The sequence below is a fragment of the Notechis scutatus genome, chromosome 6, assembly GCF_049901735.1.
Source record: "Notechis scutatus isolate UNSWTSFEM ecotype Mainland chromosome 6, rNotScu1.2, whole genome shotgun sequence".
In the NCBI taxonomy this organism is placed as follows: Eukaryota; Metazoa; Chordata; class Lepidosauria; order Squamata; family Elapidae; genus Notechis; species Notechis scutatus.
In genome coordinates, this window is record NC_142014.1 from 52,265,178 (window position 1) to 52,292,464 (window position 27,287).

At 35.9% G+C, this 27,287-nt stretch overlaps 1 protein-coding gene across 2 annotated transcripts in view; it reads right to left on the reverse strand.

Annotated features, from left to right (window-relative positions):
* CACNA1I (calcium voltage-gated channel subunit alpha1 I) overlaps positions 1-27,287 on the reverse strand; it is a 175,465-nt gene that overhangs the window by 86,243 nt on the left and 61,935 nt on the right. For both annotated transcript variants that reach the window (XM_087968295.1, XM_087968294.1), the window contains exons 4-8: positions 22,400-22,559; positions 19,560-19,875; positions 18,771-18,863; positions 5,169-5,475; positions 2,217-2,626 (exon numbers count right to left, since the gene is read on the reverse strand). In XM_087968295.1, the coding sequence (XP_087824421.1) occupies positions 2,217-2,626; positions 5,169-5,475; positions 18,771-18,863; positions 19,560-19,875; positions 22,400-22,559 (1,286 nt within the window). The remainder of the gene's footprint in view (positions 1-2,216; positions 2,627-5,168; positions 5,476-18,770; positions 18,864-19,559; positions 19,876-22,399; positions 22,560-27,287) is intronic.

Genomic DNA, 27,287 nt, shown 5'->3' on the forward strand with positions numbered 1-27,287 from the left:
TAATTTGTTTTAAAAGTAGTCAGAGAACAAGCTTTCCACAGACCACCTACACAATATATTAGGATGCAATGACTGGAATTATATTATGTGGAGGTCAGGAGGAACAGAACTAACTTGCAAGAATTAATTGCTGATGACTGACATTTAACATTGAAATGTGCCCATCAATTTACATGAGACCAAATTAAGGCTGCCCTTATATGATGTGGGGAAAAAAAATCAAAACAACTCTTGGGGGAAAATTGAAGTAAAAACCCTTTAAAAATTGGATTAGTGCATTTTCTCAGAACTGCCTCTATTTAGATTCCAAGCCTGCAGGCGGTGTTTACTTGCTTGTTTGTTTTAATGAAATTATTGTATGGCATCCAGCGCTGAACCATTTATAGATAATAAGTACAGTCATCATTTGTGCATTTACAGTCTCTTAGTGCATTGTTCCCACTTTTAAAATAATCTTTGCAAGAACAAGGGCTGTCAACTCCTTTTCCTGGCTAGAATTATAAAGATTCTAATGCAGATTTTTGAGCCTCATAGATTTGCCTTCAAAACAGCTTGCTCCCCCGCCCCCACTGCAGTCAGCTACACCCCCTGAGTTTTAGACTGTCAGTATAAACATTTGAGGTTTGTCATAGATGACTTACAGCCCACTCAGGTGACAGTGAAATGGTACCAATCATTAAATCCTAGACCTTGGACCATGGAGAGAGCCACATTTATGGATGGCAGAATACAACCACTTCTTTCTAACATTAATCCATTCTTCATCAGATAGAAACACACAGGAATGGGGGGTTCTTGACCATTCTGTGACTTGGAGAAGCAAAAAGCCTTTTGGAGCTCAGTTCACCTGATTCTTTTCTACCCTGTTCAGACAGGCTGCATTTCTCTGTTTCTTAATTAAGCTGGAAATAGTGGCAAGCTGACGGATTTGCTTTGAGCAGAGGGCGAAGTGTCTGTGCTATCCCCAGAGAGCATATTAGAGTAAGCCAAATAGACTAAGGATTTCAGTTAGCTAATGAAGGAAAATTGACACAGAAAGAGAGAGAGAGGTGGGAGGAAGAGATGGCAAAAACAAGAATAGGCAGAGAAGGAATGGGCAGTTGAAAGGGACAAAAAGAAGATATATATTTGATGTGAGGGCCAAATACAGGACAAAAAATAAAGAAAACCAAAAGAAAATCACAGAACATGAATAGTTGGAACTAGAGAAGAGTAAGTTCAGTTCAAGACATTCTCTTATTCTGTTGTTGTTGTTTTTATTATTATTATTATTATTATTATTATTATTATTATTGAAAGCTACATTTGCTTAGAAGTGAATGCATTCACATAGCTGAGTCCTAAAAACAATGTTCAGCTTTTATCTGAAAACTACAATATGTATTTCATTAGCATCCATGTAAGCAAAATGTCACTATTTTCCAGAATGGATACAGAAAATTGCAGAAAAAAATAGATTTTAATTTTTGAAATGACAGCTATTCCTCCTATTTGGTTCCACCAATCTTTGATACCATTGAATTTAGCATAGACGGCTCTAATCTAATTTGTACAACTCTTTCTGCTTCTCTTTCTCAAAATGTTCACACACTACAAAACTTTTAATACCTATATTTTTATTTTTTCATATTCTATTAATTTTATTTAACATTCAGATTGAAGATTTAAAAATGAAATCTGGATGCTTAAAAATTTGATAGTAGTTTTGATTGGTCCTAATATATGTGGTTTTTGGATCTATTAACCAACAGAGCTTCTTAATACCAATCTAATTAATTTGTCCCATTTTCAAGCCAAATAACAAGTTCTAATCTTAGAACTAATATTAATTCTAAGATTCTGGCTTCAGTCTACCATCCCTCCAGTAAGATTTATATCCCACAAAGTCTTCATTCAGTGATTGCACTTGTGGTGGTGATATGGTAGAGCCTCACTCCACCTTCCTAAGTTCCACCTTCCGCCTCATTCCACCTTCCTCAGCACTAAATTGCTGCTACTTGATTGCATTGGTGATTCTGTGGTCATATAACTCACAAGTCCCACAGGTTGCCAAATTACCTAGATAACTAAACGAATACAGGTAATGTCATGTTGCTGTCCACAACAGATATCCTAGAGGTTGCAACATGATAATTATCCATCCTTTCAAAACTTTACAATTTTATCCCAGGATACTGAATTTATTTTTTGGTTTCAGGTGCCTATCAGTTCCTTACCTGTTCATGATGCTCAATGCCCATGCTGATGGTGTTTACCAGGATTGCAATCATGATTCCTCGGTTGAAGTATTTGCTTTCCACAATTCCCCTCAATTTGACTCTTACTTCTTGCCACATATCATTGCAAAGCATGAGCTGTCCTCTCTCTTCCCCATCATCCTCTTCCTTTTCCAGATCTGTGTTAGACTCCATGATTCCTTTCCCTCCATCTCCCTCTTGGTCACAGGCTTTTTCTCCATCTTCCTGATCTGAATTGACACTATCAAGCACAGAAACTCTTTGGGTTGCTTCCAGCTGTGCTTTATAGCATTTGGGGCAGTTGCTGGATTCAGAGACCAATGTCTTGGTAGTAGGCTGACCAAGTCCTTGAGGCATGTAATCCATAGAAGAATGTTTCCGGCAATGTGCTGGTTAATAATACACAAAGAGATTAAATGTAAGGCTTAATAATGCCCTTTTTGCAATATAGTTTTGCATCTCAATATTTAATTACGCAAAGTAAATGGGTTGTTCGCCATTTTAATGGAGAAGAAAATGAAGCACTGGAATTGCTAAAGTTAAACATCTCATCAGAGACTTTAAATGGAGATTGCTTGTCTCTAAGAGATACGCTCTACTTCAGCCACAATAGATTGCACTCAATTGTGTTCAGCTACATAGCACGGATGGAGTAATTCTCTAGACTGCAAGAATCATTAAATAAGGGCCATTACCTATATGTAAAATATTGGAGGTGAAAAAAAAATATTGAAAGCTTGTTTCTTTAAAAACTAGGGAGCCTTATTGATCTCATAACAAAAATATTTCAAATATTATATTGTGCATATGAAATATGGTAAGTCTGACTTTTCTGCTACATAGTATGTGAAATCATCCAAAAAAGCTTATCTTGGCAAATGGAGCAGAACTAGAAAGCATATCTGACTTGACAAGCATATGATATTTTTTTTTAAAGTAGCACCGGCAAAGTCACTTATGCTGATTTTCTACAAGTAAAATAGTTTTGCAGGATCTGAAAAAAAGGTCATAGCTCAGTGATAACCACATTCATTGCAGGAAAAAGGCCACTAGTTCACATAAGACTGTAAAGGTTATGAAGACAATTTTGTGAAATTCAGTGGCAGCATATCAATCTTCTCACATGGCGTTTTGGGGACAAATGGCTAGAACAAATAATAATAATTCATTCATGTCCCTGTACCAGATGATTTTAGGACTGAGAAAAGATTGCAAAATATTGGGACTTGCAGATTGAAGTTTAATGTTTATGGGGAAAAAAGAAATCCATTGTTCTACTAATCATGGCTGCGCCCTTGGAACAATATCTGAAGACTCCTCCTATATTTGGGAATTGAATTTATTTGACCAAAACACTATATTAAAATTATATTGTTTTAGTCCAATACATTCAAATTTTATTGCACCAATTATATATATTACACACACACATAAACACCCTGTTTTGAACTGCTCTTATCCTCAGATGCTACCTTAATAATTCTTAAGTCCTTGATTAGGACTTGAATTATTAAGTTTTCATTATTCTTTGACTATGAAACTAATTGTAGGTTACCCATACAAAAACAACTGTAGTAAGCTTTGTCACACAAAATCACATAAGATTCTAGTGGCAAGTTCCAAGTCTTATGAAATTTCTACAATTAATTTTTTTGCGGGGGCTATCCCATACCATTGTACAAGATCATGCTTGAAAAGGTGAATGATCTCTCCTATAGATATCTGTTATCTTTTCCATAAAAGCTAGTAATTTGCACAATTGTATTTATATTTCCCCACTTCATATTCTGTATCATTTCTGCTGCTAAATCAAGAATTGTACATACTATATTCAATAACATACCAACTAAACATGTAAATTCTCAAATATATTCTCCTATGTTTTATCCATCCTATATAGCAGGGGTCCCCAAATCCCAGCTCCCACAAGTAGTGTGTGAGTATGCAAAGCTTTTATTTGCACATGGACAGAAGCTAGGTTGTGCATGCAAAACCACCACACACCCTGCCGCTGCTGCCACCACTGCTACTACTCTTGGTCCAGGCAGCCAGAAAGGTTGGGGAATCGCTGTTATATAGTACTTTCCATTAACCTAGATATAACAATTGTTTTAAGTAAGGATGGAACATGATGTTGTTTAGTCACCATTCTTAGTTAAGTGATTCTGTTTTAATTTTTTTTTTGTTGCCTATTATACAAATCAGGATTCAGCTATCCTTCTTTGAATTTTGTGATGCAATTTCCTTTTCGAAATGCTCACACTTTCCATATGTTTCCAGTTAATAGAAATTGGATATACAAATGCATTTTTATAAAGAAGTTTGTACAATTTAAATGGAAAATTTATAATATATATATTTAAAAAATCTGGAAAAGAACTGTCTAATCACTGATACCTTGTAAAAGTAGTCTTTGACTTATGACCTTAGTTGAGTCAGGAATTACAGTCCTGCCAGTTGTTAAGTGGGTCATCACACGACTGACTCAATTTTATTACTTTTTTATTTGTAGTACTTGTTAGGCGAATCACCATGGTCGTTAAGTGGATCCACAATCATTAAATAAACCCAATGTCCTCAATGGGTGTTTTCTGCTGGAAACTGGAAGTAAATGCGGGTTCCAGCTAAAAGGTCATATAGTGTGGTCATATGATCATGGAATGTTGCAAATGGCTGTAAATATGGCCCGGATGCCAAGTGCCCAAAATGCATCATGTGACTGTGGGACGAGCAGCCATCAAAACTTCAAATTGGGGTCATAAGTACTTTTTGGGGGAGGGGGGTGGTTCATCATAACTTCGAACAGTCTCTAAGTGACCGGTCATAAGTCAAGAACTATCTGTAGCCTGATTTACAGTGAGGGTCTTAATAATCATTTACATGCCCCACTCCCCACGCCTTCATTTCTCAGGCTTAATTTATAAACCTTACAGTATTGTTTCCGGTCTTTTCCATTCACTCTCTGTTTGGCAGTGCCTTGTTCTGTTTGGCCGAGATGACGATCCTGCAGGCTGTTGTAGAAGCCAAGGGTACGACGCTTAGCTTTACGAACAATGTGGCAGACATATTGGAAGATCTCTTCGTAACAATCTCCTGGTTCCATATAGCTGGCCACAGTGCTGGAGGACAGGTATCGTGCTCGCTGCTCTTGCATAAGTTGGTGTTCTCGTTGCTTGGTCTCGGAAAATTGGGTGGCAATGACTACGAGGCACAGATTGATCATAAAAAAGGAGCCCACCTAAGAAACAAGAGAAAAGGCATGAATAAATCATTAATGGTGTGTGTGTGTGTGTGTGTAAAAGGGTGGTGATGATTAAAGATTTTTAAAAAACCAAGATATAAAACACTGATATGTGTGTTTATGTGGGTGAGTGGGTGGGTGGGGGCAATCTAGAGTCCAAGGATTGCAAAATCCTTTCCTTAGAACCTGTAATTCATTCTGTCTCCACTGTCAAATTTTAGCTATAAGATTGGTGAACATTAGTGCCCTATTTTCCTCCCATTTTAGGATGAAATTCTAGAAATGCAATAGAAATATTACAGCATCAGCCTCAAATGGGTTTAACACTGTTAAAACAAAACACCTTAAAATCTGGAAAAGTCCATTCCTGCCAATGGGTGAGCACGACAGAGGCCATATTGATTTGCCCTTTCCATTCTATCACTTAAGATAAGATAAACTTTATTGTCACTTCTTTCTGTGAGCACATTAAAAATGAATTTCTGATGCCTGCTCTCAAAAGTAAATAAGTACCGTGTGTGTGTGTGTGTATGTGTGTGTGTATTCAGCTTTGTTCGGGTATTTTCCCACGTCATTATAGTTGTCCTTTTAAAGTTGTAGCGACGTTTCGGCAGAATCTCATCTGCCATCATCAGGCTTCTGTATTGTGTTCGTCTGTGAGTCAGACTTTCACAGCCGTTTCAGATTTAAATTTGGGGTAGCCTATTGCTGTGCCAGAATGGTTTTTTTTTCATCCTGATTCTTGGTCTGTGTTTATTGGTCTTGGAGTTTGCTGTGTTCTGCTTGATTGGTGTTTTTTTCTGTCTTGATTGGCTGGCAACATTGTGTTTCCTGCATTGGAGGCTTTTGGTGCGGCTTGGCTCCGAGTAAATGGACAGCAATCATTTATGAGGAATCTAGGTTTCATCTGGGGGCCTGGTTGGGGTGTGTTTGAGCTGGAGGTATCAGAGGGGATCTGTTTGTGCCCAAGTGTTTGCCTGGCTAGTGGTGTGGAGATTTGTTTGTTTGTGAGTACAGGTTTGTGAGTATTTCTCTATCTTGATGGCTTCCCTGATTATTCTCTTGACGCAGTCAGAAGAGAAGAAAATACTTCCTCCCTTTTCCAGCTCCTTAAAGCCACAGGACATGAAATTAATTTCGAAGGAACCAAATTAATATCCAACACTGAACACTCCAGCAAGTGAACAATCAGGGAAGCCATCGAGATAGAGAAACACCCCCATAACATGAATAGACGGGATGACACCTCCTGCCTACCAGACATCTGGAAGCTAGCCCTTACCAACAAATGAGTCCCAGCCACGAAAACCAATACCAGACCCAAAATAACATGAGACACCACTGCCAATCCCCCTCATCAGACCCAGGCCCAAGCCCATCCTATAAACGAAGGACAACCACCACCCAGAAAACAGACCACGGCTGCTTCGCCAGCTGTCGCACCCCCCGACCCCAAAACAAACAAGCTCACACACGCCAAAAACACAGACCCAGACCCAAAACTTGAAGCCAGAATAAAACCCAGAATGCTACATCAAGCCACCCACTCAGGATATCACATCAGAAAACTCAGGAAATTACACCACAAGAACTCAAGAAGTTGCAATACAGCAAATGACCCAGAATATCACAGCACAAGACCAAGGATACCACAGCAATAAATCTCACAAGGTCATCACACAACCCATTACCCAAGCCGTTACTACACAGGAGGCTAATGGAAAAGAGATCAAAACACAAATGATCCAGGAGATTACAATGCAGGACCCAGGACACCACAACAAAAGAACTTGCAAGCCCATCATACAACCCATTACCCAAGCCGTTAAAACACGAGAGGCTAATGGAAAAAAGATCACTACAAAACAAACGACCCAGATTACAGCACACGATCCAGGATATCTCCACAACAAAACTCACAAGGCCATCACACAGCCTTTTATACCAACATCAACTCCATCAACCAATCAAGAGGCAGCAGCGCAGCCAACCAGCCCAGCACACCAACCCCCATCACCAGTATTTATAGAGAGACAGCAGCTCTGATCACACACTGCTTGCACTGGCATGAAGCCGAAAGCACCAACCTGAGGATGGCAAGTGGGACTTCGCCAAAACGTCACCAAGATATGGGAAAAGACCCGAACACACCTAGACCGACCGACCTACATACATATACATATACATATACATATACATATACATATACATATACATATACATATACATATACATACATACATACATACATACATACATACATACATACATGAATGAGGGCAAACTATATATATAATGATTCGGGTATTTTCCCACGTCATTGTAGTTCTTTTAAAGTTGTAGCAACGTTTCAGCAGAATCTCATCTGCCATCATCAGGCTTCTGTATTGTGTCCGTCTGTGGGTCAGACTTTTACAGTGGTTTCAGATTTAAATTTGGGGCAGCCTATTGCTGTGCCAGAATGGTTTTATTTCATCCTGATTGGTTGGAAGTCTTGGTCTGTGTTTATTGGTCTCGGAGTTTGCTGTGTTCTGCTTGATGGGTGTCTCTGATATCTTCTGTCTGTTTTTTGGCTCTTTTTGTATCTTGATTGGCTGGCAGCATTGTGTTACTTTAATGGAGGCCTTTAGTGCAGCTTGGCCGGGTAAATGGACGGCTATCATTAGTTAGGAAGCTGGGTTTCATCTGGGTGCCTGGTTGGGGTGTGTTTGAGCTGGAGGTATCAGGGGGATCTGTTTGTGCCCAGGTGTTTGCCTGGCTTGTGGTGTGGAGATTTTTTTGTTTGTGAGTGCAGGCTTCCAAATGATTGACAGCCTGGTGGAATCATCTCTTCTGTTCATGCTTTCTGGTCTTTTTCAATCTCTATGGCTTCTCTGATGACTCTGTGGCTAGGGTTTTCCATAGTGGCCAGGGTTTTGGTGCCATTGAAGTTGATGCTATGACCTGTAGCTTCCATGTGTTGGACTAGTGAGGAAGTGTGTTTCAGCTTTTTGACTGCATTTTTGTGTTCATCCAGGCGGGTACTTATTCTTCTATTGGTCTGTCCAATGTATGTGGCCGGGCATGATGCACAGGGGACTTCGTATATGCCTTGGTTTTCCAGGTCAATTTTATCTTTGGGGTTGCTAAGGATGGCTGCTATTTTTCTGTCTGTTTTGAAGGCAGTCCTGATGTGATGTCTGTGTAGTACCTTACTAATATATATATATATATTCTGGTGTTAACGCTTATATCATATACGTTGTTACTCTTAAATTAAATGTTATGAATTTTTTTTTACAAAGAGGACTCAACATGTTATGTAGATCCTCATGTCATTCCAATTAACAGCAAATAATAACTGAATTTATTTTTTCAGCATCCATTACTTATCCCATAAACAAAATAATATTTGCTATTACCCTGTGCAACATGACATAAATGTCAAGATAAAAATAACAAATAAGCATCTTTGTAAATATCTTTCAAAGTTCAATCTGCCTAAAGAGCAATTGTACACATCTCAGGCTAGGAAGAGGTAACAGAAAATAAAGGGTGAATTTAATACTGCCATCTCCTCAGGTCATAAAAGAAGGAAAAGAGTTACTGTTTTTCCACCTAGAAGCTTTCAAATATAATTATCCAGAGAACAATAGACCATGATGCCCTTCTACTCTTGCTGCACAGACAAAGGTGCCAGAAGGCTCTATCAGATAATCATTTCATTCACTTTTAGCATTTCAAAGGGGCCAGACCTCTGCTAGCACTTGAATTAGCCTTTGAAAAACTAAGCCTTTCCTGGCCGGCTTCAGTATCAGAATAGTTCACTGTTTCAAAATAAAATAGTGTTTTTTAAAAAGGCTTTGACAGCTATTTTAAAATACTCAGGTTGAATACCAGGAAGGAATTCCTATTGGCAAACGGAACACTTTGCTTCAAAATTGGGGAATTCCTACTTGCTGGAAGTTCTTGAATGAGGGCAAACTAGATGGCCAACTGCGGAGGCTGGATGTATTGTAACTTAAAGTCTCTTCCATCTCACACATTTTGCAAGATTTATAAAATCTGTTACAATAATATTCACTTTTATTTCACCCGCTTCACTGATTTGCATACATGTAAAGGCACGGTGGTTCAGAGGCTAAGACACTGAGCCTCTTGATTATGTAAAAATGCAAGTAGAAAAATAGGGACCACTTTGATGGGAAGGTAACAGCATTCCATGCGCCTTCACCGTTTAGTCATGCCGGCCACATGACCACAGAGACGTCTTCGGACAGCGCTGGCTCTTTGGCTTTGTAACGGAGATGAGCACTGCCCCCTAGAGCTGGAAACAACTAGCATGTATGTGTGAGGGAACCTTTATCTTTACCTTAAAGAACAACAGGGTGCTTTAGATGCGTTAAATTTGTGTAGTATTTGGAGCCAAAGCAGGAAAGATGCTTCAGATATAGTATGAATGTATTCACAACATCTGTCAGCAACATCTTAAAATGTTGCTTTCTTCAGTGCTTGTTGTCAAGTACAGCAAATGCACTGTTGCTGGGATCAAAGGACCTTACCTGTTTTGAATCTGAATACTTGCATATGCTGTTTGATTTATATTGATCCCTACAACATCTGAGAATTTTGCCAAACAAGTACTTTTCTTGTTTCTATGTCCTTTGAGCAAGGATTTTGAAAGCCCATTCCAATTCCAAACATGTATTTTAACTTCCTTTTTTTGTCTTATTGTCTTCCTATTTATATAAATTCTTACTAGAAAGAAATAGTGAGTATGTTGGGTTATGATTCCTGCACAGCAACTTTTGGTAAGTCAGTGCTTTTCTAAATACTGCACTTTGGAGTTTAACTTTTATAATACCCTCTCTTTGTTTGCAAACCAATAAATAAAATTGCAGGGATGGGGGACTCATATGGAAGCTGTGTCTTAGCATAAGAGAAATGGTGGGAATTTTAACTTCAGAAAGACAAAAATGGACGATTTGAGAACTCAGTTATAGTTATAAGTCCTCAATTTATGACTATAATTGAGCCCAGCATTTCTATTGGTAAGTGAAACATTTATTAAGTGAATTTTGCTCCATTTTACAACCTTTCTTGCCACAGCAGTGACAATTGAACCACTGCAATTGTTATGTTAGTAACACAGATGTTAAGTGAATCTGGCTTCCCCATTGATTTAGTTTTTAAAAAGGTCACAAAAGGTGATCACATTGCAACTGCCATAAATAGGATTCAATTGCCAAGGGTCCAAATTTTGATCACATGACCATGGGGATGCTGCAACAATCATAAGTGTGAAAAATGGCCATAAGTGTTGTGGCCCGCCGGCGTTGTGGCACACTCACTAGCCCTGGTGATGTTACCTAGCTGGATAATGAAACATCTGTGCAAATAACCAAGCTCAAAGAGTACCATGGACTCCACAATCCAATCCTGAGCTTCAAATATTCACATCTACTGAAAAATGTCTTATGAGTGGTTCTTGGTGCTCTCTGACCTTGGTTGTTTTCTTGCAGATGTTTCATTATCCAAACTAGGTAACATCATCAGTACTAGTCTGTATTATATTTTGCTTAAATGCTATTTTTATTAACATGCATAAAGAAGAGGGAATGCTAGTAAATCAGTGCTACTTCTGCTTTCTCCCTAAAGAATTTCAGGACTCTGGAACGAGATATGGGCGAACAGAGGTGCTGAAGCTCGCTCTGGGTTTCACGCTATCTCCTCTTACTGTTGGAGTGACCCTTAGGGGGTCTTGTAGAGAAGCGTGCCATCTTGTAGAGAAGCGTGCCAGTGAGGGGAGACTCAAGTCGCAGTGTGGAAAAGGCGATTCTCATCGCGACGTAGAGAAACCCTGTGGAGACCGACATCAAGAGACTGTCAGTAATGGCAGTCCTAAAGTCTTGATCGTTGCATACAAGAGGTAACGAGTGAGTGACAGACTGTGGTGAACGAAGAGTGCGAGTGAAAGAATTTGCGATCCTGATTGAGTGTTGAATATTGGAGAACCTTAGTCGGAGCGAAGCCCGAAAACAGTGGCCAAAGCAGATACGAGCGGTGGCAAAAGTGAAAGGGCTCGTGAGATGGAAGAGGGTAAGGACGCGAACGATCAGACAGAGAAGATAAGAGAATCGGAGGGATCTGAGGGACTAACAATAATTGGAAGTGAAAAAAAGAAGAAAGAAAGAACAACAAATTTAATTTAAGGGAACTTTGAAAGATTTGAATTGTGGATTTTGGGGAAAATTGGAAGGACGAACTTGAGATGGGGGGAGATTTGGAGTAAGGAATTAAATAGTCTTATTACAACTTTAAATATTCCATGGACAAAACTGAATAATTTACTGGTCTCTTTTTTGGACTATTGGACTGCAGCTGTAGTAAGTGGAGAAGATTTATTAAAAAGAGACTATATGAATCTAAAGATTGACTTGTAAGACTTTTAAACGAAAGGAGAAACGGCTACAGCGGAAAGTGCAGTAAGACAGTGAAATCAGAGACATTACTCAGCAAGTCTGTGCTTCCGGTGCGGTCGGTGAAGGAATCTCAAAGAACTGAACAATTACATTAAGACACTTTAAGCCTTTAAACTTTGCAGATTGCAATAATTATTTCTTGACACCAACTCAACTGATTTTTGAATGTGGAAAATGTAATTTATATATGATTTAATTGATACATTGGTAAATATTGAAGTTTATATTTGGTTATAACACAAAAAAAGGGAGGTGATAATTAATTATTTAGGTATAGATATTTGATTATAGGCGTTGATTAGATTGAATTAAATAATTAATTGTGATTACTACAGATTAAGTAATTATTGTATAGCAAGGTTGATATATTTTCATTTAGATTTGTAAGTATTTGAAATATTATTTTATAACACTATTTTGAGATTAGGGATTCTATAGCACTTATAGACATACAGGTTAATAGCACTTAAATTTAAATAGAGGAATTTGATATATTATTAAGATCTACAAATCCAGGTATCTGATTTAGAAATTAGCTTTAAAATTGTTCTGGAGAATATATATATTGACAAGAGAGGTTAATCCTGTAACATATCATATTAATTAGAGTAGTGGCCATATATAGCTGATACTTCTCAATAGTGAATGTTAATTTGGGACAACATATTTAGTATAATACAAAAACAAAAACAAATTTTACAAGAAATGACCTCTATCACTAACACAACGCTTAAAACTGGAAAGAAGACTTCTTCAATACAAACAACTGCGATGCCATCACCCTCAGTGATGGCACAAAAGACAATTGAAAAAACTCTACCTGGAGAGAAACAACCTGTCATCACGAATGCCAATATCCAATCGACCCTTCTTACTTTACAAGAATCCATGCTGAAGTTTCAGGAAATAATGGTGAAAAATCATACCGAAACAAGAGCTGATACAAATGAATTAAAAGAAGAGATAGGGAACTTAAAGGCAGAAATGAAATTAGACATCTTAAAGTTGGATCAAAAAATTGAAACAATACAGCAAGCACTAGAAAGGAATGAATCAACAATAAAGGAGGTTGAGAAAAGGACGGAACAAACGGAAAAGAAGCTGGAAATGGTTGGTGAGTAATTAAGAAACGTGAGTAAAGAAATGGACAACTCCTTGGTATATCTGGATATGGACAAGGCTGCAGCATATCTGAGATTCCAAAATATAATGGAATCTAAAGAAGAGGACTTAGAACAAGTGATGGCAGGAATATTAGCAGACCTATTGGAAAAAGATAAGGACGATATTCTGAAAGAGTTAGACAAAGTATATAGAGTGAGCACAAATTACGCAAGACGACATAAACATCCAAAAGAGGTCCACGTGAAATTTGCCAGAAGGAAAGTTCAAGATATTATATACAAAATTTCTAGAGAAGAAACAATTACATATAAAGGAAAAGAAATCTTGGTGCTTAAACAAACCCCAAGAAGAGTGGGAGAGCAGAGGCGAGATTATAAATTCTTGGCGAACCAATTAAACCAAAAAGGCATCATATTCAGATGGCTAATCCCAGAGGGAATGCTAATCACATGGGAAGAAAGAAAAATTAAAGTAGACTCCATGGAAAAAGCTCAAGAATTCTATGAACGATTGATAGGCCATGAAGAATCGAGTAGCAGAGATGAATGAGAAACAAAGTCGCAAGACGACCAAGACTATCAAAAAAATAGAGATGGGAATCATAGGAATTTGAAAATAAACAATATCAAAAGAGAGAAGAACCAAAGACGCACAATCAGCCACAAAGAGAGACAGGAGTAACTACAAGACAAAAAGCAAGAGTCAATTAGGTGATGGACGAAGAAAAGAAAATACTATCAATTAACATAAATGGCCTAAACTCTAGGGTAAAAAGGAAAAGAATATTAACCAAATTAATTAAACAAAATGCAGATATAATATGTTTACAGGAAACTCATATAAGGAAGGAAGAAGAAAAATATCTAGAATGCCCCAAGCTAGGGAATTTGTATACATCGCCAGCAGATTTTAGGAAAAAGAAAGGGATAGCAGTATATGTGAAAGACGATATGAAAGCAGAGCCAATTTGGACAGACCCCAATGGAAGAATTCTGGTGTTACAAATTTGGATTAAATCAATCCCAATGCTACTAGTGGTAATTTATGCCCCTAACGATAACCAAAAGGAATTTTTTAAACAATTACATGGGGAAATAGTGGAATTAGAGAAAAGGAATATTTGTATCTTGGGGGATTTCAATGCTATTGTGGACCACCAGAAAGATCACAGTAGTGGGTGGGGGGGAGAGAAAAAAAGAGAACTACCGAAAACATGTGAACAAATGATGATTGAACTGAATTTGATAGACATGTGGAGGAAATTAAACCCTGAGAAAAAGCAATTTACATTTTACTCTAATCCTCACCAATCATGGACACGAATCGATATGGTGTGGATGAATGGTGAGTTAGTAAATGAATTAAAAGAGATTGAAATTTTACCAAACAAATGGGCAGATCACAATCTGATTCAGATAATGTGGAAAGGTAGGAAGAAACCAAGGAAAAGGTGGACCCTAAATACACAGCTAATTAAAGAGAAAGAATTTATGAATAGACTTGACGAGGAATTAGATTATTTTTTAAAAGAAAATAATAATGAGGCAACTACGAAACAGAATATTTGGGATACAATGAAGGCAATAATAAGAGGTACAACGATATCATATACTGCTAAAAGAAATAAAGAAAAATATGTCCAACAAAATAAATTAGAACAAAGAATCAAAGAATTAGAAATTCAGCTGCAAAACACCACAAAAGATTGTAAATTGAAAAAACAGATGATAATAACTAAACATAAATTTAATTTAATCAAACAAGAAGGAATGGTTTCAAAGTTGAATACAGCCATACAGATATTTTTTGAACAGGCCAATAAACCAGGAAGGTGGTTGGCCTACAAACTTAAAAAAGAAAAACAAAAAAGATTGATCTACCAATTAATAGATGAGAATGGGGATGCCCAACAAGGAATAGAATAGAAAAAAGAAATTGCATGTAAATTTTTTGAAGATCTTTATAAAAAGAAGGAGGTAAATGAGGACATGATAAGAAACTATTTAGGTATTACTGAAGATAAAATAATCAAGGAGGAGATGAAGGAAATGTTAACTAGAGACATTACGTGCCCCGAGTTAAAAACAGCAATAGAAAACCAAAAGAACAATAAAACCCCAGGACCTGATGGGATACCAGGGGAACCTTATAAGAAAATAGGAGAACAAATAGGACCTCTCATGGTGGAAGTATATAATGAAGTCCTACTAGCAGCAAGAATGCCGGATTCATGGAAGGAGACACTGATATCGTTGATTCCGAAAGAAGATTCAGATTTACGACTTATACAAAATTATAGACCAATTTCCCTGTTAAATACTGATTATAAAATATTTACCACAATTATAGCAAATAGATCAAAAACAATATTGAATGAGTATATACATAAAGATCAAAACGGATTTCTTCCCAATAGACAAATTAGGAATAATTTAAGAATAGTACTAAATGTTTTGGAATACTACGAAGCCCACCTGGAAAAACAAATAGCCCTTGTATTCTTGGATGCACAGAAGGCCTTTGACAATCTAAATTGGCAATTCCTAATCCAACAAATTTACAATATGAATTTAGGCACTAAATTTGAAAACATCGTGACTACAATTTACGGTTCACAAAAGGCGAATATTATAATTAATGGAGAGTACATGCACTCAATAAAAATAGAGAAAGGAGTTAGGCAGGGATATCCATTATCTCCCTTGCTCTTCATATTATCTTTGGAAACATTGCTTACACGAATTAGACAGAACCCAGGAATAAAAGGACTAAAAATTAAGAAAGAAGAATATAAACTCCAGTCATTTGCGGATGATATGGTATTTTTCATAGAGGAACCAATTGAAACAGGTCAAGAACTATTAAAAGAGTTAGATCAACTTGGGGAAGTTGCAGGACATAAAATTAATAGGGAAAAAATGAAATTAATAACTAAAAATTTAACAGAAAAACAAAAACTAAAATTGGAAAGCATAATGGGATTACAAATAGTAAAAAAAGTTAAATTCTTAGGAATTTGGTTGATGGCTCAATGCAAAACTCTAATGGAAAATAATTATAATAAATTATTACAGTAAGGCAAAAAAGATTTAGAGATATGGGTTAAATTGCAAATCTCCTTATTAGGGAGGGTTGCCACTATAAAAATGAACATTCTGCCCAAATTTATTTACTTATTCCAAACAATACCAATAAAAATACATAAAAATTACTTTGTGGAACTTAACAAGATAATTACCAAATTTATTTGGCAAGGGAAAAAACTGAGGATAAACCTAAAGGCAATGCAAGACATGAAGAGCAAGGGAGGTATGGCACTTCCAAATTGGGAATTATACTATAGTGCAGCCTCCTTACTTTGGTTGAAAGAGTAGGTAAATCTGTCGAATAAAAGAATCTTATTTCTAGAAGGCCATGATTTACAGAGGGGATGGCACTGGAAAAATTAAGCAGAAGTATTTCCACAGACATATAATTAGAGATTCCTTATTGGCTAATTGGAACAAAATAAAAAAAACATTATTTAAAAATCCCAATCTGGATCTCAATGATGGAGGCGATGATACATCCAAATAATCTAGATCTTAATAAAATGATAAAATACAAAGACCTTCTTGATGTGCAAGGAACTTTAAAATCATGGCAAGATCTTCAAGAACAAGGGCTACAAGTAGACCGGTGGGCTTATTTGCAAATTCAAAATAGATATAGCCAGGACAAGAAAAAATTTGGAATTTATGCTAAGCCACAACAATTAGATAAAATCCTATTAGGTCCAGGTTAAAAAAAGACTACTAAATTCTATAATTATTTATTAGAGATGGAATTAGAAGAGGAAGTAGTCAAAGGCAACATGATAGCTTGGAGTAGAAACATAGGATGTAGCATTACATTATTAGAATGAGAAAAGGTCTGGACAAGGAATAATAAAATTACAAAATCAGCAACATATAAAGAAAATGCCTATAAAATGTTTTATAGATGGCATCTCTCGCCCTTGAGAATAGCGAAAATGTCTCCTAACATGAATCCGAATTGCTGGAAATGTAAAAAGACACATGGAACATTCTTTCACATGTGGTGGTCCTGCATTGAAGCCCAAAGATACTGGCATAGAATAAAAAAAAAATGGTTAGAGGAAATAATGGCGGGGCAAATTGAATTAAAACCAGAATTCTTCTTATTGGGGATATTTAATAGACAAATTTCTTAAAAAGTCAAATATATAATACTACACATTCTTACTGCAGCCAGAATAACCTTTGCACAGTGTTGGAAACAAGCAGATATTCCAACAGAGGAAATGGTCATTCAGAAGATAACATCCTGTGCAGAGATGGATAAGTTAACCTTAGCACTTAAGGAAAAAGAGACATCAGAATATTATAGAAGCTGGGAATGCTGGCATGGCTAAATAGAACAAAAATAGAAAATATATTAGTAAACAACGTAAAATGTAAAAGAGGTAGTAATTATATATTTGCAATAAGATATATTTGTAAATATATCACCAATATTGATAACAAACAAGGAACCATAGACTGTCGATAATAGAATTGCTAGTTTTTAATTATTATTTTTCCTTTTTTTCTGTGTGTTGTGTATGTGTTTGTTTGACATTTTAGTTGTATAATCAATAAAGGTTGTTTAAAAAAAAAAAAAGAATCTCAGGGCTCTGAACCCTGCACCCTGTTTTAAGGAAACCAATTAAATAGCTTTTCCAGTCAGTCCCTTTTTTGGTGCCCATTGATTTCTATACATCAGCATTGCCTTCTGGAATACAATTTAATAGAATTTACATGGTGGAACACTTAGGAATCTATGAATAAATTGTCAAGACCCTATGCACAAAGGATAAAGAACATTATAATTCTCAATAATAGTGTTTCTCTGGGTTAGTCATCAACCTTGATATTCTTCAGTCCAACAATAGCCAATACTTTGCTCTTTTCTTTCCCCAATAGTTTTATAGGTTTTTTTTAAAATTCCTGCTCAAATCCTGCATGCAGATATAACTGAGAAACTCAGAAAATCTAAATGTCAGTCTATATTTTTAATAAATAAAGTTGGAACAGTTTGATCTAATTGTCAATGATTTATCATCACTTGCTCATTTGACCTGAACATGAACAATAAGGGTATAAAATGGTATAAAAATAATACAAAAGTGTACAGATCTTTTTAATACATAAAATTTCCTATTATAGCCTTTTTCAACCTGATACCTTCCAAATGCATTGGATGGCTACTCCCAAAATTCTATGGCCATGGAACCATTTTTGGTCATATTCTAGCTGGCTGGGAAGTCTGAAAAATTTAGGTATTTTGTTGCCATTTAAGTAGTTAGTGTTATCTATGACCATCACTAAACTCTTTCCTTCCTGTCACTCAAGGGATTTGCGGAATATTCTTTAACTCTGTTTAAACTATAAACTCTTGGAACATGATTATAAATTAGTACTTAAATATGACAATAGATTTCAAAGACCCTAGAAAAAATTCAAGAATGGCAAAGTCAATTTGAATGACTTTTTTGCTATTTCAAAGAAAGGATTTGAAATCGGTATCTCCTAGAATTATTTGCAACAGCTATTTTACTTCACAGAACATAAATGTCCAGGTCCCTGGTTTATTGGGATGTAACATTTGTTTCTCTCATGTGAAGGGCATATTTTATCTACTCAGTGGAGGGACTATTGTACTTACAATGATCAGCAAAATGAAGTAAATGAAATTGTAGAATGAATGAGCATCCATCACATAATACATAATCTCCACCCATCCTTCCAGAGTGATCACCTGAAAGAAGAAAGAGGAAAGAGGAAACATTTCAGTAGCTACAAGGAGATAGATTATCCATTTGTTTGGTAAGGCATCTAAAAGAAATACCAACAAAAGCAAAAAATAAAATCCTTATGGACTATTAAAGCAATTTTCCCTAGCCTGATGCTCTCAAATTATATTTCATAATATATTAAGACAAGGTATATGACTTATACCCCCATAGTGTTCCAAAGCATTTGATGTGACCCTCACAAAACATTTTAAATATCATTAGGAATAATATTAGCTTCCTTAATTTAATGTCTTCTTAATCCTAATTTAGTTTAACTTAGTTTAGTTTTCTCATTTAATTCTATTTGATTTTAAATCTTTTTAATCAATTCCTTTAAATTGAAATTAATAGGTTGTGCCTATTATCTGCCTAAATACAAAATGTAGTTCCCTTTGCCAAAAGGTTATGCATCATTGGCTTAGAGACACAGGATTGTTTCATGCCACACCACTGAAATAAACCACAGTTCTCAAAATTAGCCACTTGAAGTAGACCCTGCCAGGATTCAGGTAAAATTAAACAGACAGGTCTATTTCTGTTCTTTGCTACAGGAAACTAAATATCTTGAGTAGGCCCTGGATAGATCATTCTTGAAAAGGTGTTTAGGGGACCTCATCTTTAGAATGAGTAGATGTCTTAGATAACCTGATTCAGATTACCTGGAATATAACAATCCATGCATAGCCAATATTATCAAAGTTGATTGCCCCTTTGTGTGGATTGGCATTGCCTGTACGACACTCATTGTAATACTGGTTCCAGTTAACGCACATGCCACTGACGTTGAACTCCTGTCTGACTGAGGTATAGTAGAAGAAGTCATCCTTGTCCAAGCAGCACACGTGGCCCCGTTCTTTGAGTGGGGGTATCTCTTGACAGCCCATGATACCATTATCACCTGACAGTGAACAGATGAAGGGCTTTTCATCTTCCTCCTCAGGTTGATAATAGGGAGGAAGAGTGATGTTACCTTGGCTGAAAGAACATGTGAACAAAATTGTTATGGCATATATTATAATTAATAGTATCTGTATAGACTGGGCATAATGGAGAAAAATCACAAAATGTAAAAGACCTGCAAATGGAAGTCGAACAACTGCGACAAAAGAAAGCAAAGATGGTACCAACAATAGTAAGCACCATGGACACAATTTCAAAACATCTGGAGATCACTTGGACACTATTAGCACTGATAAAATCACTATCAGTCAATTGCAAAAGACAGCTTTACCTAGAGCAGCTTACATTCTATGATAGTACTTTTAATATCCTTAAACAACAATATTTCCTGATCCTAGATTCTTGGGAAGCATTTAGAAAGTAGAGGAGAAAAATGCCAAATTCAACCCCAAATAGCTGGCTACATAAGAAAACCATAATAAAAATCTAGTACAGCAGAGAATTAATAATGCTATCTATCCAGTGATATTGGCTAGAATTAGAAATATTAAGAACAAGAATAAAATGCTTATTATTGATTAAAAGGTCCAGTTTAAGATCCAGTTCAACAGTTGCATTCTTGTTTGTGACCAGGTTCCCCATAGCACACTAAATCTGTACTTTTTTACAGTGTCAATGCTTGCTCTCTAAAGCAGAATTAGAAAATAGTAGATTTCCAACCAGAAACTCTTCTCTGAGTGCTAAAAATAGAGTGGAAAGTAATTTTATTACTTTATTTTTTCCAGTTCTACCCATTAGTTTCATTGGTACGTTAGGATTAAAAGAAGGTTCTTTCTTCTTGTACCCAGCTCAATGCATTTAAATGATGCCTTGAAAGCAGGAACCTTGGGCAGGTGTTCAAAGAAAGAATGAATGAAGGATCTCATCTTCTTCAGAAAAGTTCAGAAAATTTGGGAATTGAAAATATGGGAAATCTGGAAATGGCATTAGCATGTATGGTTTATCTCCCTCTCTGTGTTTCAGCCTGAACTCTAAAACAGCACTAGTTTATAATTCTTATTTGGAAGAGAAATGCTAACTTATTGGTTTGTTCAGAAGCCATAGCAAAGTATGATATGGAGAAGGAACAGAAAATATTGTGGCTCATTCAAGTTGACTCATACCAATAGTTTAGAAGATGATGTGAAGTGATTATAACTCAATAAAATCCAATTTCTATACACTTGGAAAGAGATGTTGAAAAAGGCCAAGGAAAGAGCATGTTTTTATCCATTTTTTCCTTGAGAGAAAGACTTGTGGCACAGTTAGAACTAAAATAGACAACAGATGCTTCCTAGAGCAAATGGGTAATCTGGTACCATGCCAGCATATGGAATCATTAAGCATACTTATTTCTCAACATGTGATAGCAATACTTCCCACAATATTGAATCAAAACTTAAAATAGTAGAAGCTCAGAAAAATAAAAATCTCTAAAAATTAAAAAAAGAACGAATGATCTAAAAATATTGGAGTATTTAAAGCATGAGTTCAGCCATTTTATAATATGCTCCTTTACTCATGTTATTGCTTCAGATGTATACTATAATGTTTTAAAATGTAATGTAAATTAAACAAGTACTTTTTTGGTTCTTATAAGTAGGCAGAAAAACCACAGAATATGTATTAAAAATGCTAAAAATGTTTTATAAATATGTACCATAAATGTATATTCATTGGAAAGTCCATATTGCTGCAATTCTTGATATGATGTGAATCATAACATGAAATAGTCTTGGTTCAAAGCAAAAATTTTAAACTAGATATTTGCACCATAGGCTAGATTTCTAACACTGTGTAAAATTAGAGAGAGGAAGAGTTAAGAATCTGCACAGGCCAACATCCTGGAGATCTAGACAGACAAACAGAAAGGTTAGCAGCACAGTTCTCCTTGAAGTTATCACCCAGATTTATATATCATTTGCTTCAATACTGGGGGAAAATGTGGGGAACTATATGAGAAACTATAAAACCTGAAAGGGAAAAAAGGGAGCAGGTACAATTGTTTACTATGCAGTCTTACCTAACCCAAATCCTTTTGAATGTATTGTACCGTTTTCAGAACTGATAGATCATTCTGGTTGAGGATCATAGCAGTTAATTCTCCAATAGATTGGAAGGGCAAGTAATTTAGTTGTTTAAAAAGATATATTCAAATTTTAATAAATTATAATAGTTTGAATATGTAAGTAATTACTTGAAGTTATGGAGTCTTTTCCCTTGAAAAACAGAGACTAGCAATCCATGTTCTTTGTCTGGATTTTTTGCATTAAGGAGGAGTTGGATTTAGATGGACTACATCATCCTCTCAAATACTTCAATCTTATGACAATCTTTGAATTTTAATGTTCATGATATACATAATCATACAACAGTAATTTCAACATTCTCACATGTTCCTTTCAAGAAGCAAATGGTACGTTTGATAGATGTAGTACACAAGAGTGAGGGACTTGGGGACTGGGATTAGCTCAAAATCAAAGATTAAAAAAAAAATGAGGGAGAACAGAGACTTTACAAAGTTGAAAAGGAGTAAAAGAGCCATTTCCTGAGCACTCACATTGTCAAGTTCTCATCCATGAAACAGCGGTTTCTCAGTAGACCAGCCCACAGCTGCACACCGATGATGCCAAAGATGAAGAAGACAAAGAAGCAGAGAAGGAGAACATTCCCCAGCATGGGTAATGTGTCCAAGAGCAAATTCACCAATATTCGCATGCCTGAGAGCAGGACCAGGGCCAGGGAGAGAGGGATAGATCATCACAAAGGAGCAATAGTTGAAGATGGAAAAAGAAAAGAAGGGAAACAAGGAAAATATGGTAGTAAGATTAGAAGAAGTAGAGAAAGGAACATAACAATATAGAAAGAAATCTTGAGCTTTAAAAAAGTGAGAGGCAGCTAGAAAACTTACAATAGATGTGCAGCTTTGACTTATGCAACAACAATACATTTACTCTAAAGGTTGATCCAGCCAGTTTGTCCATATTGTATCTGTTCTTATAAACAGATTTTTTCATAAATGTCTAAAATACAGGAGGCACTTCCCATTTTTAGTGTTTCAAGATCCAAATACTAAAGTAAACAAGAAATACCTGACATTTTTGAACTGAAATGCATTCCACATCATGGATATTGTTTAAATAAAACTCCTGTTTATATATTTAGAAAAAAAAACACCTCATGATCATAGTGTTTTAGCACCTACCTGTATTTACTGTTGGATCCTGGTTAACTAAATATTATTCTCTTCTTATGCATGTATTTTTTAAAATTATAAAATTGAAATTGTTCAAATGTGGCTTGTGTTTCTTCCTAACTTTGAATAACTTTGCCAAGATAAAAGGCTGATCAATAGATCAATGGTAAGAATGGCCTGTGCCTTTTGCTAAATTAATCTTAGGGCTTATATATTCCACCGTACCTTGCATTTCTATAATCCTTTTAACAAACAGTAACTCTCTTAATCCCCCATATACTTTTCTATCTTTTCTGAGACACCTCACTCAAATGGATGGGTCCAGGGAATTTCACGTAACAAGATGTTGCATGCAGGGCAGTGTATAAATGACTAATTAGTAATTTATAACTAGTTCATTACTTCAGTTGGCTTGGGTGGAGCAGAGAGAGGGAGAGATAAGATTAGGATTCTGTGACAATTCCCTAAGGCACCAGTTAATCCCCTTTTTATGCCTTTTGTCATATAATTAGTTACATTATTTTGTGCTTTCCACTTTGTCTCATTTTTCTATGTCATTGTTTTCCAGCAATTGGGAATAAAAAAAATATCCAAGCTCAGAAAAGTGCATGAAACTGAGCTCCATGAAGAATTTAGGTATTCACAGATGAAAATATATATGTAGAGGCATGGATTTAATACTTATGAAAGCATTTTTAGTTTCAATAGCCTCATCTCTTTGGTGTAGATAATTCAAACCATAGCAAGAGAAGAAAATAATACCAGTGATGAGAGATGGCATTTATGTATCTAATCACTTATCATACTTAACTCCAGGGACTCCAATTTTCATCAATAAGACATAAACAATGTAAAATTATTTTAACCATTGTACGTCTTATGCATTAAAAATCCCCTGATTTAGTTCTTTACAAGTGTATGAATAATAAATGATGAAAAACAAAACCTACCACTCTTTCTTACCCATATAACAAGTGATATTTGGTCATACAGGCAAGAGCTAAGTAAACAAAAGATGCAAAAGAAATAAGGTTGATTTTATGGGGACTGAATCAACGACTTTTATGCAAGTATTACATGGCAAAGTACCCTAAATGAATGAGCTCATTGTGAATGTGAGCATTATTACTACAGGAAGCCAGTGGCAAGACAGATGAAATGGAATAAGAGTTTTTATTAAAATATTCTCCAACATGGTGCCATCCAGTTGTGTTTAATACAGTTATTTTCTTCATTCATGCTGGCTGGTAATCATGAAAATATTAATATAACACAGATCAAGAGTATCAAGTTTGCTCTAGGGAATTTGTAAGAAGTTTCATTTCAGATAAAGATGTATGGGGCAGAAGGTCCAATAACAATTTATCCAGGAAAGCTCCATGGGCAAACTTTAATTTTAGCCTGATATACCTGAGATTGAACCTCATTGAAATAAGTGGGACATTTGCAGTAAACACATCTGAAACTGCTGTTCTAAAAAAATGCAATGCCTTTTTAGGATTATAATTTTATATCATATTTTAATGTAATGACTTTTTAAAAATTATTTAAGAATTATAAAATATGAGTTAAATTCTGGGGGAAGGAGAAATGTTGCAACAAAATGGGTTATCTGCTTAATGCTTCTGGATATCATTACAGGCAGGCCAATGGAAAGCAAGAATTCTTAAGTATGAAATCTCTTCCAGTAAAATATATATAATTAATTTATTCCAAATATTTTTCTACTTGGAAATATCCACTAGTATGGTTTAATAAATCACTCCATGGGAAACATGCTTCTCACTCAATTTATTATAAGTAATTAGATAACAAATGAAAGGAAATGAGATACAGACAAGTGAAAATGACTAGAGGCATTTAATGGGACCACTGGTAACTGGTAAACTTTGATGCAGAGGTTTAAAGCCAACTAGTCAACTATTGGTTACTTGGACTAAAGTTTCATTTACTTCAAAGTAAATTAAACTTCTGACTTCGTAACTTCAAAATGTGAAACACACTGAGCTACAGTCAGGCAAAATATTCTAATTGGCTTTAAAAAGTTTGCAAAGAAATGACACCATCTGAGTGGCGCCACTTAAAGTGTGAAATAAGAACCTTATGGAAAAGAAAAAACACATCAACTCTTTAATTATATTCTTAATTCTTAGAAGTTCTTGAAAATAATTTGATACAAACAGTAATAAAAACTAAAAGCCTTATTACTTTATTCCTTATGCAAAGTGTATCCATAAATTTTGCTAGAACTGGCATAGATGTTTTTGACTTTTTAAATTATTGGAACTTTCTGATTTGTAATTAAAATGGTATTCAAGTGACAGCTTTTTTTTTTTTTTTAAAGATGTTTCTCTTCCCGTAGAAATCTAAGTCTCTAGAAGGAAGAGATCGCCCAGGAAAGCTACAACTTTATAAAAGTCCATTTTAAAAAGTTTTAATTCATTTTGAGAAAATGTTCTTTGTTATATTGTTATATATAACATTAAAAAGCCATTACCCATTTTCTGAGCCATCAAATTATTCAAGGTTGAGGAGACTCATATAATATAGAATTGCCATATGTGCCAGGAATTATGAGAGTTCTCATAAAAAAAGAAAAAGATGGAAAGTTGGGAAGAGACCAAGGAAGGAAAAATAAGGAAAGAAGGGAAGGAAGAAGAAAGGAGAGGGAAGAGGGAAGGAAAAAGAAGAAAGGGAAAGAAGGAAGGAGATTATAATGAGAGTGAGGGAGGGTCTCAGGGAAGTCCTGCCTTAGCATTGGCCACAGCAGTACCCCAACAGGAGTGATGTCCAGCTGGCCACACCCACCGTAGCCATGCCCACCTCCACCTTTCCAAGGTCAAACACAATTCTTATGTGGCCCTCAATGAAATTGAGTTTGACACCCCTGATCTATGGTCTCAGCCAGGTGTCAAGAAGGCATCATTAATTTTGCCTTTATACCTCTGAAAACTCAGTAATTTGTTTCACCATGTCATAGTAATAAAAATGTTATGCAATAAAAGTCCAGTGGCAATGCTTTCTGCCACCCCACCCAAAATAGTTTCAGCACATTAATTATGTACAGCAACTTAATCAAGTTTCACTTAAAGTTTTGATGGGTCATGGAAACCATAAGAGTTCGTGTAAATGAAGCAGTTCCCCCTCCAAAGCAACTTCATCACCAATATTTCAAAGCTAAATGAAGATCTGGCTATTTTCCTTGGCTCTGGGGATCATCACAATAGTGTGTCTTTTTATACAGTTTTATTTTGAAACTTTTAGGGCTTAGCTGATTTATTGTCTTTACTGATTGACATCTGATCTGATGCTGTTGATGTTAACTTTAAGAAAATGAAAACAAATTTAATATTTGCCTTTATCTGCTAATTTGTTTTGTTGGACAGAATGAGCTTAATTTTCATCTCTGCAATTAGTAGCAGAGTGACAACTACAGTTCTCTTTCCTTTTCTTACAATAACAAAACTTGAGATCAATGTGATAACAACTGAATGTTCTGGGGCACTCTGTTCTCCTAGTTGCTTTTGAGCAGATTCACAATTCACACATTACACTTGAAGCAATTTTCACATTTTTCTCCTATGCCCATTCTGGTCTGAAATGTGGCAGAAACTGTGAAATTCTGACAGCAAGCAAGCTAGTTTGGACCCAACAGGTACCTTTTCAATAATGGTTTGTAAAATGATTCTTTGTTTCTTTGCTGTCTTCTTCCCCTACTGTTTCATTGTGAGATAGACTGATAGCTAGATAGATTTGTGTATGTGTCCATATGTGTATGTGACTCTGTCTCCGTTAGCTTTTTTATTGTTAACGTCTCCTCACTGTGCTTATCCCGTTTGCTATTCTTTTCTAGCTCTCCCTGTTTATATTCTATTATTTGGAACTCCATCTTTCCCTCCTCCCTATTTAGTCTTTTCCAATGCCAAAGCAGGAGCCACACTGGCTCACAGTGAGAAGCAGGAATATGAAAGAGACGGTGACCTTTTCTTAGGCTGTATTTAAAAAAAAACAGCCATTCTGTGTAAAAGGGGATGGAAGCTAGGGAGGAGAACTCTGATGAAGCGGTATTTGGGAAACAAAACAGGCTTCTGGGATATCAAAATGAAAAGAGACACTCTTCACAGTGAAGAACAGCACACAGAGAATTAAATATGCACGGATACCAGGTGTGGATTCTGAAAAGAGAGAAATTGAAATGTAGAAATTGAACCCTGGTCTCCAGTCTTACAGGGAGACATATTGAATATCAGCC